This window comes from Penicillium chermesinum (assembly GCF_028974085.1).
Source record: "Penicillium chermesinum strain IBT 19713 chromosome Unknown utg000001l:1.0-1975020.0:1.0-1976611.0, whole genome shotgun sequence".
Lineage (NCBI taxonomy): Eukaryota > Fungi > Ascomycota > Eurotiomycetes > Eurotiales > Aspergillaceae > Penicillium > Penicillium chermesinum.
Window position 1 is genome coordinate 478324 of NW_026695311.1, and position 15989 is coordinate 494312.

The 15989-nt window shown below is 52.6% G+C and overlaps 7 protein-coding genes across 7 annotated transcripts; 4 read left to right on the forward strand and 3 right to left on the reverse strand.

Annotated features, from left to right (window-relative positions):
- Positions 1 to 321: 321 nt before the first annotated feature.
- N7468_000179 (PP2C family serine/threonine-protein phosphatase) lies at positions 322 to 2323 on the forward strand (the record flags this gene model as incomplete). Its single annotated transcript, XM_058469476.1, has 8 exons — positions 322 to 357; positions 724 to 1045; positions 1119 to 1192; positions 1255 to 1339; positions 1412 to 1468; positions 1513 to 1617; positions 1704 to 1946; positions 2025 to 2323. The coding sequence occupies 8 exons, from the start codon at positions 322 to 324 to the stop codon at positions 2321 to 2323; spliced, it is 1221 nt and encodes a 406-aa protein (XP_058335507.1).
- A 1078-nt stretch (positions 2324 to 3401) lies between these two features.
- N7468_000180 (choline-phosphate cytidylyltransferase) lies at positions 3402 to 4997 on the forward strand (the record flags this gene model as incomplete). Its single annotated transcript, XM_058469477.1, has 3 exons — positions 3402 to 3841; positions 3956 to 4781; positions 4854 to 4997. 3 exons carry the CDS (start codon positions 3402 to 3404, stop codon positions 4995 to 4997), a joined length of 1410 nt encoding a protein of 469 aa, XP_058335508.1.
- Positions 4998 to 5635: 638 nt separating this feature from the next.
- N7468_000181 (uncharacterized protein) lies at positions 5636 to 6292 on the reverse strand (the record flags this gene model as incomplete). The annotated part of the gene is made up of 1 exon (XM_058469478.1): positions 5636 to 6292. The coding sequence occupies one exon, from the start codon at positions 6290 to 6292 to the stop codon at positions 5636 to 5638; it is 657 nt and encodes a 218-aa protein (XP_058335509.1).
- A 704-nt stretch (positions 6293 to 6996) lies between these two features.
- On the reverse strand, positions 6997 to 8299 carry N7468_000182 (DMT family transporter; the record flags this gene model as incomplete). The annotated part of the gene is made up of 3 exons (XM_058469479.1): positions 6997 to 7706; positions 7738 to 7894; positions 7991 to 8299. 3 exons carry the CDS (start codon positions 8297 to 8299, stop codon positions 6997 to 6999), a joined length of 1176 nt encoding a protein of 391 aa, XP_058335510.1.
- Positions 8300 to 9497: 1198 nt separating this feature from the next.
- Positions 9498 to 11824, reverse strand: N7468_000183 (UTP25 family protein; the record flags this gene model as incomplete). Its single annotated transcript, XM_058469480.1, has 6 exons — positions 9498 to 10410; positions 10463 to 10699; positions 10769 to 10818; positions 10881 to 11042; positions 11102 to 11657; positions 11712 to 11824. 6 exons carry the CDS (start codon positions 11822 to 11824, stop codon positions 9498 to 9500), a joined length of 2031 nt encoding a protein of 676 aa, XP_058335511.1.
- A 235-nt stretch (positions 11825 to 12059) lies between these two features.
- N7468_000184 (eukaryotic translation initiation factor 3 subunit F) lies at positions 12060 to 13211 on the forward strand (the record flags this gene model as incomplete). The annotated part of the gene is made up of 3 exons (XM_058469481.1): positions 12060 to 12161; positions 12221 to 12933; positions 12995 to 13211. 3 exons carry the CDS (start codon positions 12060 to 12062, stop codon positions 13209 to 13211), a joined length of 1032 nt encoding a protein of 343 aa, XP_058335512.1.
- A 1385-nt stretch (positions 13212 to 14596) lies between these two features.
- Positions 14597 to 15633, forward strand: N7468_000185 (glycoside hydrolase family 43 protein; the record flags this gene model as incomplete). The annotated part of the gene is made up of 2 exons (XM_058469482.1): positions 14597 to 14896; positions 14971 to 15633. The coding sequence occupies 2 exons, from the start codon at positions 14597 to 14599 to the stop codon at positions 15631 to 15633; spliced, it is 963 nt and encodes a 320-aa protein (XP_058335513.1).
- Positions 15634 to 15989: the final 356 nt, after the last annotated feature.

The window sequence follows — 15989 nt, forward strand, 5'->3', positions numbered from 1 at the left end:
TTTACCCTTCGCGTACGGGGGGAAATCTCTGCTTCCGATCTCACCCCAACTTTTTAAGACCGAACACGAGAGCAATCCCAGAAAGCAAAATCTCTGACACCTACTGATCGGCATATCTGCAAATCCTCAGTCCTCACGAGCTTCTTCAGATCGTGTCGTGCTTCCCCACCTGGATCGGACCCGAGGAAACGCGCCTGTAAAAAAGACTCCTCACCTGACCTCCCTCTTCTCCTTCTTCCACATTCATCTGGAGCTACCCTCCGATATTCTTTCCCCACCCACCCTTCTCTCCTCAATTTCCTCTATTCAATCTGTGCCACCATGGGTCAGACCTTGTCCGAGCCGGTGGTCGAGAAAGTGAGTCTTATTCCCATTGCATTTCTGCCCCTCCTCTGCACGGCCTTTTTTTTCTCGCTCCATCGCGGGGCTCGTCGCACCCGAGTATCCAACTCTTCGCGGAACAGCCGGGCTGCAAACCGGCTGTGAAAATGCTTTTTTCCACCCCCCCTTAACCTAGTGTGAACCCCACGAGCCCTCTTGCCGACAACCCGGGGCTCTCAACGCAGAGATGGACGATGCGGGGTCCTGATGACTCGGAGGGGCTACGATGAGTTGAACTCGAACAAGCCCGGGGCAGGGGGCCCGACAAAGCACACGGACTCTGTTAAGGGGGTCAGACTGGAGGGTGTTCTCATCAACGCTGACTCATTGCTCTTCGACTAGGTATCGTCCGAGGGCGAAGATGAATGCTGCGTATACGGAGTGTCAGCCATGCAAGGCTGGCGAATCAGCATGGAGGACGCCCACGCCGCAGTCCTAGACCTACAAGCCAAGTACACGGGCTCGGGCGAGCAGAAACCGACCGAGGCGGACAAGCGCCTTGCTTTCTTTGGTGTCTACGACGGCCACGGAGGAGACAAGGTTGCGCTATTTGCGGGGGAGAATCTCCACAAGATTGTTGCCCAGCAAGAGTCTTTCGCCCAGGGCGATATTGAACAGGCTATGAAGGACGGCTTCCTTGCTACTGATCGGGCTATTTTGGAAGGTACGTTGCTCTACGATGTGGCGGAGGGAAGTATTCTTTTGCTGACGTATTCCTTTTTTCCAACCATTTGCAGACCCAAAATATGAAGAAGAGGTGTCCGGTTGCACTGCGTCCACCAGTATTATCTCCAAGCACAAGATCTGGGTTGTAAGTTTTCTCGATTGATATGGCGGCTGGAGTAGTTAGTATGGCAATGCTGACGAAAACAGGCCAACGCAGGTGACTCCCGATCGGTTCTCGGCGTCAAGGGCCGCGCAAAGCCCCTCTCTTTTGACCATAAGCCCCAGAATGAAGGTAAGTGCTCGGACAGCCTGCAGGGAGATCTTTTGAAGTGTCGGGCGAGGCCTCATATTAACCCATTTACAGGCGAAAAGGCCCGTATTAGTGCCGCTGGTGGCTTCGTCGACTTCGGACGTGTCAACGGTAACCTGGCTCTTTCTCGTGCCATTGGTGATTTCGAGTTCAAGAAAAGCGCCGAGCTCTCCCCGAGCAACAGATCGTGACCGCATACCCTGATGTGACCGTGCACGACCTGACTGATGATGATGAGTTCCTTGTCATCGCCTGTGACGGTATGTTGAGCCCAAAACTGACGCCGCCGCCACCCCTCCTCCTCTCACCTTGGGATCAATTGGCTAAATTGGCTAACACATCTCAGGTATCTGGGACTGCCAGTCGTCCCAAGCCGTGGTTGAATTCGTACGGAGGGGCATCGCCGCCAAGCAAGACCTCTACCGCATCTGCGAGAACATGATGGATAACTGCTTAGCTTCCAACAGCGAGACCGGGGGAGTAGGATGCGATAACATGACCATGACCATCGTTGGTCTGCTCAACGGCAAGACTAAGGAGGAATGGTATAACATGATTGCGGAGCGGGTTGCGAACGGAGACGGGCCCTGTGCTCCGCCCGAGTACGGCAAGTCTCACGAGGAATCCGAAGCAAGTCCCTCTTCGTGCTGACGCTCTATACGCACAGCCGAGTTCCGTGGCCCAGGGATCCGGAATCAATTCGAAGAACAGCCGGACGAATATGACCTGGAGATGGAGCGCTCGCGCGCTTTCAGTGTCCACCAGGGCGGCCGGATCATCTTGTTAGGCGATGGCACCGAGGTCATTCCCGACCAGCACGACGAAGAATTGTTCGACCAGACGGATGATCACGACCAGAACCAGCCGCCAGCCTCCGCTCGTGAGGACACCCCCGGCCCCCAGGGCAAGGAATCGCAAATATCCGAGTCCCCGGCCTCCACGGAGGACAAGTCGAAGAACTCGTAGATCTCAATGGGACCGGGCCAGGTTGCTCCCATTTCGTCTTGCCTTATTTCTGATTTCCTTTGCCCTGTTTGACTTGCTATCGTCCCTCCTCCGTCCTCCCTTCCTCTCCTCTTCTCCATTTTTGTTTGACTTGTGAACGACTGCCATTTTCAACGCCCTCTTCCTGCTACTACTCTTTCCGGCTTTTTCTTCCTTTCCCTTATTTCTGACTTCGCGGGCCCCCCCCATCCTTTTCCTTCATGTCCCGCAAATTCCTGTTAAATTCATGATCGGGCTCCACTGAATCCTCTCGGATTCTTGTTTCATGCGGAGGACCAGAAGTACAGAGAGGTAGAAATGGAGCAGGAATGAAGTGGCCACAGGCGTACGAGGGTGGCCTCTTTTGCCCGGCGCAGGGGCCTTCATGAATACATGTCTTTTTTTTATGCTTTTCACCCCACACGAGATACCGCAGAAAACGCTCCGCTATTGAGACGAACGATTTACACATTCCACGCTACCTGTTCTTTTCTTTTCTTTTCTTTTTTTCCTTTTCTTTTCTGTGGCCCCTATCCCACGGAAGTTCTGGTCCACGACAGTAGCGCACGATGGACTGGGGTTTTCTTGCGGCTCCGATCGAGCTGTGCTCGGAAAAAGACATCAGCATCCGTCGCAAAGTCCTGGAGCTCGGCAGTACGCCTGGGGGATAGTCTACGTGGGTTGATGGTTGATGGTTGGCTTTTCTTTTTGTCAGCAGTGGAGTTTCCAGGGGCTGTGGGCCCTTTACATTGACAAGATAATCCGAAGCCATCACGAGAAAGGAGAAGAGGAATAGAGTAGACTCAAATATCGCGAATCGGAAAGTTCGCTATACGAGCCCAGATAAACGAAAAGCTCCTCCGAGCCCCAGCATGCTTTCTTACCCCGTAATGCTCTCCGTATCCGTGACCCCTAAATGACGGGAGCGGCAGCCCCCACTTCGCGCGTTAAAAGAAAAAATACACGCGGACCCCTAAACCGGGCAACCCGCACCGGATCCGCCAATTCCAAGTTTCCGAGCTTCGACCTCTCCCTTCATCCCCCCCTATACATCAACACCATGGCGCCCTCAAATTCACCCGGCGGAAAGCGTAAGCGCAGCGCCTCCCATCTTCCCGCTCCCTCAAACGACCCCCAGCCCTCCTCGCGCGACGCGTCCGGCGAAGACGCCGAGGACTCAACCGGTCCAGCACAAGCGGCGTTGGCACGGCACAAGCAAAACGAGCCCAACCCGCCTTCTAAACGGGTGCGCAAAAGCGGCGAGGCTCAGGAGGGCCAGGAGAACCCAGGAGAACCGTCTGAGACCGCGGCCAGCAGCGACATCGAACAAGATGGAGCCCGTAACCTCCATATCGAGGTTCCCAACAACGACCAGGACTCGATGCCTCCGCCCCAGCGCGGCGTTATCCGGGACCCCGTGGGATATAAGACTAATCCCCCGCCCGTGGGCCGGCCTGTACGGGTGTATGCGGACGGCGTGTTTGATCTATTTCACCTTGGGTAAGTCTTTTCAGTAAATGAGGGGAAGGGGAGACGTGGTTCCTCGTTCCCACCATCCCGGGAGGTGGAATTTACAATTGAAAGGGAGTCCAGGCTAATTGTACCTTTCTACAGCCATATGAGACAGCTTGAGCAAGCGAAGAATACTTTCCCAAACACCTACCTGATTGTCGGTGTCACAGGCAACGAGGAGACCCATAAGCGTAAGGGTCTGACAGTTCTCAGTGGAGCCGAGCGCGCCGAGACCCTTCGTCACTGTAAATGGGTTGATGAAGTCATCCCAAACTGCCCTTGGATTGTTACGGCTGAGTTCCTGGAGGAGCACAAGATTGACTACGTCGCGCACGACGATCTACCTACGAGGCTGCCGAGGGCGACGACATCTACGGCCCCATCAAGGCACAGGGCAAATTCCTTGTCACCCAGCGAACAGAAGGTGTTAGCACCACAGGCATTATCACTCGGTTTGTCGCTCGTCGCCATCTTCCAAATGGCCTGCTCAGGACTAATCATAGAAACTTATTCTAGTATCGTGCGAGATTACGACCAGTACATCTCCCGGCAATTCAAGCGTGGCGCCTCCCGACAAGAACTTAACGTCTCCTGGCTGAAGAAAAACGAGCTTGAGATCAAGCGCCACGTGGCGGAGCTGCGCGACAACATCCGCACCAACTGGACCATGACTGGTCAGGAGCTGGGTCGTGAGCTGCGACAGATCTGGCAGAACAGCCGGCCTAACAGTCCAGCTCCCACTGCTCGTAACAGCGTCGACTACACCAATGCTCGCGGGCCTTTGGCCAGCCCCACTGGCGGGAGCAAGTCGCTTCTCTCGCGGGTGGATACACTCAGCCGCCCGGAGAGCCCTACGTTGGGCTCTGGTCGCAACGAGGACTTTGCCACCGGATACAGTCTCGGATTGATCGGTGGTGTGCGAGCATGGGTATGAAATCCTGCCCCAGTCGACCAAAAAGCGTCGATGCAACGGGATGCACTTTATTAACAATCCTCCCAGATGGCACGCAGCCGACAATCCCTTCAAGAGACCCCCAGTCACCCTCTCTCGCCCGCCGAGGACGAGGAGCCCGAGTCAGAGACCCCCAACGGCGTTGAGGAGGAAGCTCGTGGCCGCACCGGTCAGCACGTCTCAGCACAGTAGTTTATCTCGCTTGGGTGTGACCAAAAAAAAAATGGAAGAAAGGAAGAAAGGAAGGAAACCGGTACATGAACAGCAGGGTACAGCAGACCGAGGTACCTGACTCCAAATGGGCCTTGCATCCACTACATTTACATTTGCATTCGGTTCGTGTCTTATAAATTTATGGATATGATCTTTAGGGTTCCCATCTTCCGTCTTTGCTCATGAGTCCCACTTGCAGGCGAATTTTCATTGGTCTATAGGCGTTCTTATCCAGTTTTTTTTTTTCTTTTCGAATTTGTGTAATTTCTTTCTTATTATTCTGAAACCTCTTGCTAAATTGTCGTCCCTAATATTCCGCAAATTGAACCCTTGCCTTTGCTTAGTGTGTTCCTGCAGTTGCCTGCATCTGATCGTTCTAGGAGAGAATTATGTGCCCGTTGGAAACTCAGGGTTCCCTGGTCAATTCTTTGTATCTACTTCCGGGTTATCTTCCGACCTTGCATATAATTCTCCACAGGCTCCATACATGTTGCGCTCTCGAGGTACTCTTTCGTGACCAATGACAGAACTACTCAAAGGAATCTTCTTGGCCAATGAGTCAACAAGTAGCAAATCCCCAGAATTCCACCCGAACGCCAAACTCGACATGGAATTCCTTACTTGGGAAGAAACAATATTACAAAATCCAGAGCCCTCCGCATATCATAGTACACAGTATAGCATAGAATAAGAAACCGGTACAGCGAATACAGCCGATCTTTGCCAGCACATAGAACCACCCAGATCCGCCTCCCAGTCGAGACATTCTGCTCAGCCTCCTCGTCCACAGTCTCCCCCGGCTCATCCATTCGCTGCCCCTCCGATTCAAGCCTTTCAATCAGATACTGCTGATTCAGCCCCCGCGGCCAATCCACCTCTTTAGATTCATCGGGCAGTTCATAGAAGACCGTCAATATCCGCGAGGCCAAAGACCTGTTAGCTAGCATCTCGTGTATCTTCTCTCGACTCAGCTGATACCGGTCAATCAGGCATTGGTACAGCCCGAGCAGACACCGCTTATCCGCCTTCGAGCTCAGCTGGCTGAATCCAAAGTCCACATTCACGTCTCGCGCGGTGGGGAGTCGGTCGGCCAGGCAGGCGTGGTAGAGAGCACAGGTTGCTTCGTAGGAGGGGGGCCGGTCATCGGCGTGGCCGGGACGGATGGGGCTGTACGGTGGGAGTGCGAGAGCAGCGACGTCCTTGGTTCCCTGGATATGGTCGTCTTCGGTCGTTGGTACGCTTTCTAGAATGCTAGTTGAAGGTAGTTTGTGCATGTTGTTTGAAGGTGGGATTGGAGTGGAAGCGCCCTCTGTTCTTTCTGGGTGGTTTGTTCTACTTGCTGCTAATTTGGGCATTTTGCTTCCTGGGAATGACGCTTTGATTGAGAGATCCGAGTGATGGCTCCATTACAATACTCAGATGGCTCGAGTATTCACTTCAAGTCCATGGGGAGGCGAAGTTCTTAGCACAGATCCTAATAGCGCAAGTTATATAGACTCGGGGATGAAAGAAGCGGGCAGGGGCATTGGACTCAAGCTGTAACATAATATACCCTTTGTTCGTTGCCGTATAATGCAGCATTTTTAGCAACACACGTTATATTTGAAATAATTGAAAGACTTGACAATGAATAGTAACCAGAGTGCTCGAGGCCGCTGATGGTTCTGTCGGTGCATTGAGGGAGGAAGCTACCGTATATCGTGTCCAAGTTTACGGGTCTGGCGATGATTCTGATGACGGATGTATTAAGACGAAGCGATGGCAGAGAAGTGACACATTATAAGAAACTTCAATTGTATTGGCTGCATGTGAGATCGCCGAGGCACGAAAAGGAGATTCCAAGTGTTTCCAGTTTCCGGCCGCTCGAAATCTATCGATCCGAGGACGATCGAGCCTGAAAGCCATTATCTTGTCTAAAGAACCCCAAACATCCAATCTGAATCCAATAATCGAGGAGCACACCCAGAACAATCTTTTCTTAGCAATCTTTAAACCCAGCGTGATCCATCTCCTCCGCTTTTGGCTTGGCCGGCTCTTCTTGAGCCATCGCCACATAAATAGCACATCCCAGAATCAGCGCACTACCTATCCAGCTCAGAGGGGAGAGCGTCGCACCCCATATAGCCTTGTCATATAGTAACGCGAAGAGCAACTGTGAATAGATACCCTGCGTCGCACGAGACCCTTGGCCGTTCTTCGAGATCCCCGGCGGGGGCGCGTAGGATAAACCAGCCGTCAAAAGATACTGCAGCAGGAACCCACAGATGCCCAGTATCAACAGAAGTGTCCACTCCAGAACGGTGCTAGGTAAGCGGAATGGGACCCAGGGGAGCAGCATCGCGACAAGAGAAATTACACACGTCCCCAAGGAAAAATAAGTGACAGACACCAGAGCATGCGCACGAGTGCCAATCATACGGATGGTCGTAAATGCCCCGGCAGCACCGAAAGCACCGACAAACGCCACGATGGTAGCGAGGATATGATGGTACGAATCTGCCGAGCTCGGGTTTCCATGCCCGTCGCCGTCAGAACTGGGAGAACTACTACTCCCAAAAGGCCGCGCAATAAGCACAACGCCCACGAGCGACACGACGGCCGCGACTTGCTGGCGCCAGGAGAACGTATCGCCGGGAATCAAGAATGAGCATGCGTAGCAGGCCATGATAGGCGAGAGGAAAGTAATGACTGTCGCTTCGCTGAGTTGGAGATACTGCACCGAGTAGGAACATCCCGTAGACACCGAAGAATCCGAACACGGCGCGACCGAGAAGCAGAGGGATGACGGGGCGGGTGCCTAAGGGCGCAGGGACTTTTGCGTACAGCATATATAGATAGCTAGCCAGCGCCGTGATAGACATGCGGGCGAAGAGGATCTTAATGGGCTATGTTAGTCTCTGAGTTTCCGGGGGGTAAAAAAGATCAAAAGCAAGCTACAATCGTAGCAGGAAGTGTAGGGTTACGGGACTAACCTGGAATGGATCCATACCAGATTTGTTCTCTAGAATCTGTGCCACGACGTTCATCGACGCTCCAAACGCCTGCGATGCGATCACATAGAACATGCCCTTGTTGACCAGCCAAAGGGTCCAAAGCTTGGTCTGCCATGTTCGATCTGCCTCGCTGGCTTCACCTTCATCTATCAGCGGGTCGTATTCAACAAGCGACTGGGCAGGATCGTGATAGTGTGAGCTGGCCGACAAAGGTGCATCTGCTTCTTCCTCAGAGGGCGATGGCAGGGATCTTGAGGGAGCAGGTGGGGAAGTTGGCCGGGACGACATCCCGGATCTTAGGCTTCCTTATAACACGCCTCCTCCCCGGAATGCGCGGGATGAAGAAAAAGAAAGAAAAGAAAGACCCCTTCAAGACAACTGGTATTCGAGAGAAGAAGAAGAAGAAGAAGAAGAAGAAGAAGAAGAAGAAGAAGAAGAAGAAGAAGAAGATAATCGAGGAATCAAGGAAAGAGGGGAACCGAACATGAGGAAACAAAGAAAAAGCAAACGAACCACACGCTGAACTCGTGCGTGAGGGTGGATTTGCCGACGATACCCCGCCTATGAACAGATTCTACAGCATCGATGCACTGGAAACGCTAATCGATTCAGGCAGGTCATCCGGTGACCTTCCGATAGTCGAGAACATACGCACACTTGTGCGCGACACTAGGGTCTTGGTCAGCATGCCAGGCTGCACTCGCAAAGAAGTCCGAATCATGCGCAAAGAACTATTAGATCGAGAAAGTATTGGGAGACAAAGCGCTTATCACCCCCCACTGATAGGCCGCACAGCCAGGAACTCGAAGATCGCCATTCTATGCCTGCTCCTTGGTAGGGCTCTGGGCTTCATGTAGTGGAGAAGATCCACTGCTCCTAATATGTGCTCCTACAGTATCCTATTGACATGTTCTACAAAATTCTTTTCGCCCGGGGACCCGAACCGTTCCCGGGAGTTGTGCATTCGCATCTTATCAGATCCGGCAATCGATCCCCGCATTCTCTTCTGCCCACGTTTCGATGTCCAAGCCAGAACTCGAACCCTAAGCTTCAGCCAGCAGAACCGCCCATATCCGCTGAAACTCGGGGATTGCCGCTTCATCTGGCCTTCTAGGTGGAAATACCGAACGCTGTCAGCGTGGCCCGTCAAGATTTCTTAGTTTCTGTGCACTAGCCCGGTGAGATCGTAACTTTGACGATCATAACCGTAATGGTCTACATAAAACGGCTGCCTCTTGGTCTATAACTGAACGGAGCAGAAATTTTCTCAGAGTGCAGAAAAGCGCTACTGGAGATGCACTTGTATAATTTGAAACCAGGCCTGCGTTCTTGGTCACTCGAGAATCGCTGACGGAAAAATGAACTTTTTCGCTTTCATGTCAAAACTAGGGTATAAGAGGCAAAAAAAATTGCTTTAAAACTCATCGGAGGAACGGGCGAAGGATTGGGTTTTTTTTGCCCGTCCCCGGCCATGGCAGTGATACAGCTAGGTGAAAGTAAAGGTGTCACCCCCTTTGTCTCTTAACATATTGCCAATCCGCTGAGTGCCGACAACACGTTCCAGCTTCAGCGCATCCCATTTCGAGAAGAGTGCACGAACACCACCCTCGGCAGCTTCCACCACTGCGGCCGGGTCCAGACCGAGGAATCCGACAATATCCCCGTAGAAGGTCGGGTTCTCCGGCAGACCGTACATAATAACTCGCTTCACACCGCGGATCTGGTAGCGACGGAAATGGTGGGCTCGCTCAGTGTATAGCAACACGGAGTGTCGGCCAGTCATGAAATGACTGCGCGCGCGTGACATCTCACGGGTCTCCGTGTATTCGGAAATCGCGCCGAACGAGATGTTCGAGGTCTGATTCGAGGTGGCAAAGTGGTTTCGGACACGGACAAAATCGAGGTACGAGGGGATGAAAACAAGGGTACCGGTACTTCCCTTTCCGCGACTCTCGATGTTCTTGACGAGAGACGACAGCACGGTGCTGGTGAAGTGCTTGAACCTTGCGTCTGGGTCTTTGGCGGGAGAGACGCTGTCGATACGGGAGAACGTCTGCTTAACAGATACCGGTAAAGGGAGCTCGGTGATGGCCCCCGCATATGTCGGAGTAATTTTGACGCGGCCTGCGGCGTTTTGCATGTGGGTAGAGAATAGCGAGTTAATCTCCGGAGTAAGGAAGGAGGCGAGCACAATGGTCTGGCGGACATGTCGAGCCTGATTGTCCAAGTACCAGTTGCGGACTCGGCTGAAGTCGCAGCCGTGGGCCTGTTTGGGCTGCATGTTGAGGTGCTGGAAAATGTACGAGACATGGTCCCAATTTTGCATTATGAGAGCGTCTGCATGATCGACAATCACGACTTCAATAGATGACAAGAAGTCCTGGTCTCTTTTCTTGGCACTTTTTGATAGTTAGTACCAGTGGGGTAGACGTCTGATATGTATGCACTTACTCAGCTTGATCCATGATGGTCCTCAGTCCAAGAGGACTCGCTAGGATAATGTCCGAGCTGTAAAACTGGGAGAAATACTTCACGGTTTTGCGAGTAAATTTAAGGCCCAGGCGGAACATGTCGTCATTATTCCCTCCGAAGAGTTCGCGCGCGTCCTCTGCCTTGCCGGCCCAGGTATCGTCCTCGGGGGGAAGAGAAAGTGTCAAGGAATCGCTTCTTGTTCTCTTGTTGCTCCACCTGGTAGAAGCGGGTGATTGAATTGACCGCTCTCACGCAAGCCTGGCGAGTTGGAAGAATATATAGTACCTTGGGGCGAGTGAATCCCTGGTCCCGGCACTCAATGTCTGCGTCTGGGTCTTTGGCCAGGCGGGCATTGTTTTTTTAGAACTTGATCGCGGGTCTTGAGGAGATGGTTCACTATATGGAGAGCCATGACATCGTGCATGGCTTTTGCTGTCGGTGTTGTTCTGGCAGTGTAAAGCACATCCTGGTAATCGAATACGTAAGGTGCAACATGTTGGGCAGGCCCATTGATAGTTGGAAGGTACTGTTCAGCGCGGGGCTTGAGTTTGTTTTTGATCTGAAGTTTTTCGAGATTAGCAACCTATTCAAATCCTCGTAGGAGGAAATTTGTGGTACCTTCAAATTGGCCGTTGTCTTCATTGCTGGTAAGATCGATGCGTTGCTTTCGCCCGTCGCCGGGCGGGAGTGCACTAGCCGGAGCCCATCCAGTTCCTTCTTTGTAGACGCCCAATTGTTCGCATCGATTTCGTTGATTTGCTTCGTGAGTTCGATTCCTTCGCCGAGGTCGAAGTGCTTATCGAAGGCGCCTACAGCATCCTCCTCGTCATTCCCCTCCTCGACGTCCTCTTCTTCGTCGTCGGATGGTGTACTAGACGCTTCATTTTCCGAGCCCGAGTCTCCCAGTATATCTTCGTCGTCCTCGGGCTCCTCAACTGTAGCTGCCTGAGCACCTTTTGTCTCCTTCTCTTCAGGTTCGACCTTCCTCCTTTTACGAGCAGGTCCTTTGGGTTCATCGTTTGCATGGAGCAATTGAAGCAGCTCATTGTATGGGCGCGCAGTATTCTCTTCCTCCTCGTCCTCACTGCTAGACGAACCTTCATCCATCATCGGTTCATCCATACCCTCGTCCATTTGCTCATCACCTGATTCGTTCTCCGAAGACCCTTCAGATCTATCTCCGAGTCAGCTCTAGCCAAATGGCATAGATTCAACAGTTCGTACTTACTCAATTTCCTGCAACCGTGAGGAACTGAAGCCATTACGGCCTCCGCGACCACGACCAGAGCCTCGACCACGGCCCCGGCCTGGTTGTCCTCCTCGTCCTCTTGGTGGAGCCATCTGTAGACGGAAAATGCGGAGTTTTGGAGGTGGTCGTGCTCTTTTTTTTTTCTCTTCGGGAAGAGCACCATTTGCTTATCTTATCTTAGCGCGAAAATTCCCACACACAAAGAATCCCGGAGCAACCTACGGCGCACTCCACCGCGAAAGGAAAAATTGTCCCTCCGAAGACTCCTCGAAGGCCTTTGGTGAGAAGCATCTTCAACCTTCCCCCCCCAAACTCATCCTCTCCACCATGGCTGAAGACTCCTTCCTTCACCTTGCCCGCCCCCTGGGCCCAGTGTCCATGGGAACCGCTCCCACCACCGCCCCTCTTAACGTCGTAATTCAGCCGCAGGTACGCTACTAACCCTGGGTAAAACTGCGAGGCAGCACCTGACATCCGGAAAAATTCAGGCCATTTTCTCGATCCTCGACCACTCTCTCCGCCGTAATGCTGACCAGGAACGTGTCATTGGAACTCTGCTAGGAACCCGATCGGAAGATGGAGGCGAGGTGGAGGTGCGATGCGCGTTCGCCGTGGGCCACTCCGAGGCCGAGGACCAGGTCGAGGTGGACATGGAATATCACAAGCAAATGTTGGCGCTACACTTGAAGGCCAACCCCCGCGAAGTACTGGTCGGCTGGTACGCCACCGCCTCCGAGCTCAACACTTTCTCCGCCTTGATCCAGAACTTCTACAGCGGCCAGGGTGACGGGACCTGGCCTCACCCCGCCGTCCACTTGACCGTCTCTACCGAAGCCGGCAAGGACCTCGAGACCCGTGCCTATATCTCCGCCCCTGTTGGTGTCACCGCTGAGCGGGCTGCCGACAGCGCTGCCTTTATCCCCGTCCCTTATGAGCTCCGATACGGCGAGGCCGACAAGAGCGGTCTCGAGGCCATCGCGAACGCCAAGGATGCGGAAGATCGCAGCACTAACATCGCCACCGACATCGAGGCTCTGGAGCGTGCCATTGAGGAGGTTCTGTCCATGATCGACCGGGTATCACGCTATGTGGAGTCTGTTATCGATGAGGAGGCTCCCGCTTCGACCGCCATGGGTCAGTTCTTGCTGAACGCGCTTGCTCTAGCTCCCAAGGTGGATCCCGTCGAAATCGAGAAGGACTTGTATGTTTCTTCAATTCCCCCCATCTTTCGCATGATTCGAAGATACTAATCTCTATCACAGCCACAACCACATCCAGGACGTCCTCGTGGTCTCCTACCTTGCCAACACCATCCGCACACAGATGGAGCTGTCTAACCGATTGGCAACCGCACAGCTTACTCTTGGCGGCGGTGACGCTGCTGGCGCGGGCGAGGGCAACCAGCGCAACCAGCGCGGTGGCAAGGGTGGCCGTCAACGCCAGGACCGGGGTAGTGCTGCCGAGGAGACCCGCGCATAAGGGTTACCGATTGAGAAACGATGCATGAAGTGAACTATTCCCGCAAAATTTCCGCCGTTATGTTTCTTATGTCCCAATTCTTTGTCCGATTTTACGGACTCTTATCTTTTGGTTCTCCCCTTATATCGTTTTATTTCCTCCCATTCGCACTCCATTTTCCCTCGCGAGAAGCGTGGAGACAGCGTTTTCTTTGCATTCTGATTCCATGGTGGCTGCTCGCAACGCCCGCACAGTCACCTATTAGGGGCCCCCAAAAGCAAAGATTGAAGTCGATCTATCCGCGTTCAGATAGAGCAGGTGGTGGAGGAAGAGCATTGCAGGAGCTGCATGAAAGCAGACTGGAATGGAGACTTGGAAGAGAGTCGGAACAAGAAAATACATGTCAAGAAGAACCCCCCGGGTCATACTCGCCTGGGTTTATGAAGCCGTATCTTCAGATGCGGTGCCTAGTTATGATGAAATGGACATAAAAAAGTTACCTCTCATCCATACGTAGGCTCCCGGGCATATAAAAAAATCCCCTCGAGTAGGCCAGCCTCACGATGTATGCTGTAGCCAGGCGATTGATCCAGCAGCATACCACCACCAGGGTTAGCGTTCTTGGGAGAGGAATCAAAGACTTCAATTCACTTGCTGTTAGAACTTGCTACTAATATTCATACTCCGAGTCTACACCGCTGCTTTTTCTAATTAGCTTCACATACTCAAAGCATTCCAAATCTCCATCACTGGCAAGTGTTCGTTCAAGGCCGAGGTTCAGCCTTGACAGGAAATCAGCAAAATGCACCCCTCCGATTCTTTTCCTGGCCTATTCAAGCCTCGGCTATGTTGCGTTGATCATAATGACAACTCGGAGGCCTGTAGGTTGTATTCAGGCTAAAACCAGAAAAGAATCTACCTCATACGAGGTATACGAGCACGTCCGTCGGATCCTTCCGCAACGACCTCGTGTGCTTTATTTTTGGATGCTCACTTAGGCCGCCCAAATTTCGGAAAGCTTGCAAACGCTTGTCGATTCCTTCTAGAGCTAGGCATTGTCCTCAAATAGAACGACCTTGAGTGGTTCCTTCCAGCTTGATCGTGGGTTGCCTGACCTAATTTCAGCATGGGGGCGAAACTTAGCAGCACCGCGTTGGACCCATCCGGAATCTAGCACAACCAGAAAGTCATCTGAGATCCGTAGATCTTGTCGGAGTCACGGCCTAGATCGAATGTGTTCTCCGCGTCTCGTAGTATTGGCCGTGCTGCTATGGACTCGGGCTATCTACTAATGGGACTTTGGTGTACTAGTAGTATATAATGAATCGAGGCGCCCAACAAGTCCCACATGAACCTCACCAAAACATCTTCACATTCAATCCTAGTTTAGAGCTAACGCCGTCAAAATGCTATCGTATATTCCACTCGCCTTAGCTCCTCTACTATTCCTGGGCCGGCTTGCTGCTGCAGAAGCCGTGCTTGCTCTCAACGTGGACTTCCCAGACCCTTGTGTGATCCAGACCGACAATGGATACTATGCTTTTTCTACAGCTAGTGGAGATGTAAATGCCCAGGTAGCTAGCTCGCCGGACTTCTCTTCTTGGACTCTTCTGGAGGGAACTGACGCCCTGCCTGGGCCGTTTCCATCGTGGGTTGGGTCGCAAGGTGGCCGACCCCAAATATGGGCTCCTGATGTGATCCAAAGGGTAGGACTCTTTGCCATAAGCCCCCAACCGGTATCTAATCCTCCATGCTGACCATTTCTTTTGCCATGATCCAGGCTGACGGAACATACGTCATGTATTTCGCTGCGGTCTCCAGCAGCGATACTGGGAAACACTGCGTTGGTGCCGCCACTTCGACGACAATCACCGGCCCCTATACCCCGGAAGAGAACGTCCTCGCCTGCCCACTCTCCCAAGGAGGAGCAATTGATGCAGCTGGCTTCATCGATGGTGACCAGTACTATGTCGTCTACAAGGTCGACGGCAGCAATCTTGGAAACAACAGTCCCACTCCAATCATGCTGCAAGCCATGGAGTCCGATGCCGTGACTCCCAGCGGTGACCCTGTACAGATCCTCGACCATGACGACGGCGATGGTGGCAATATCGAAGCTCCCAGCCTTGTTAATGTCGACGGGATTTACTACCTATCGTTTTCCTCCAGCATCTTTGACCAGACCACATACGACTCCAGCTATGCAACTGCAACTTCTATCACGGGCCCATATGCCAAGGCCCATACCCCCAATGCGCCGTTGCTCGTTACTGGGGACCCGAGCAATGTGGGAACCCTGACTGCTCCTGGGGGACTTGACTTTAGCGCCGACGGCACAAAGATCGTGTTTGCTGCTTGGATTAGCAGTGATGGTGTTGGTTCTGGACGAGCGATGTATACTGCCTCGGTTCAGATTTCTGATGACGTGGTCAAGATCCTCTGATTTTTGGCGGTCAGTACGCGAAAGGTTCTCGCTTTGCTTACCTTCGCTTGGAGCAATAATGGGCTCCGAATTGTGCTATCCATGTGTTTTCACTTTGAATACCTAGCATCTAATCAAAGCACAAATTGCTCAATTCTCATTATAGTCAAAGCAATATAAATCATGGCTAATGGGAGCTGGAGCCTCGAGACCTACCTCATGATATCCCATTTATTACAATCGTACTACTCTGCCTCAATCGTACTACTAGGAATAATTTTAAGAGCGAGCTGTTCTGTGGCATCAACCAAACGTGGTTTGCTTAGGCTTGTGCCTCAAAGGCAGCAAAAAGATGCCTATTAGAAAGAGCTTTGTTT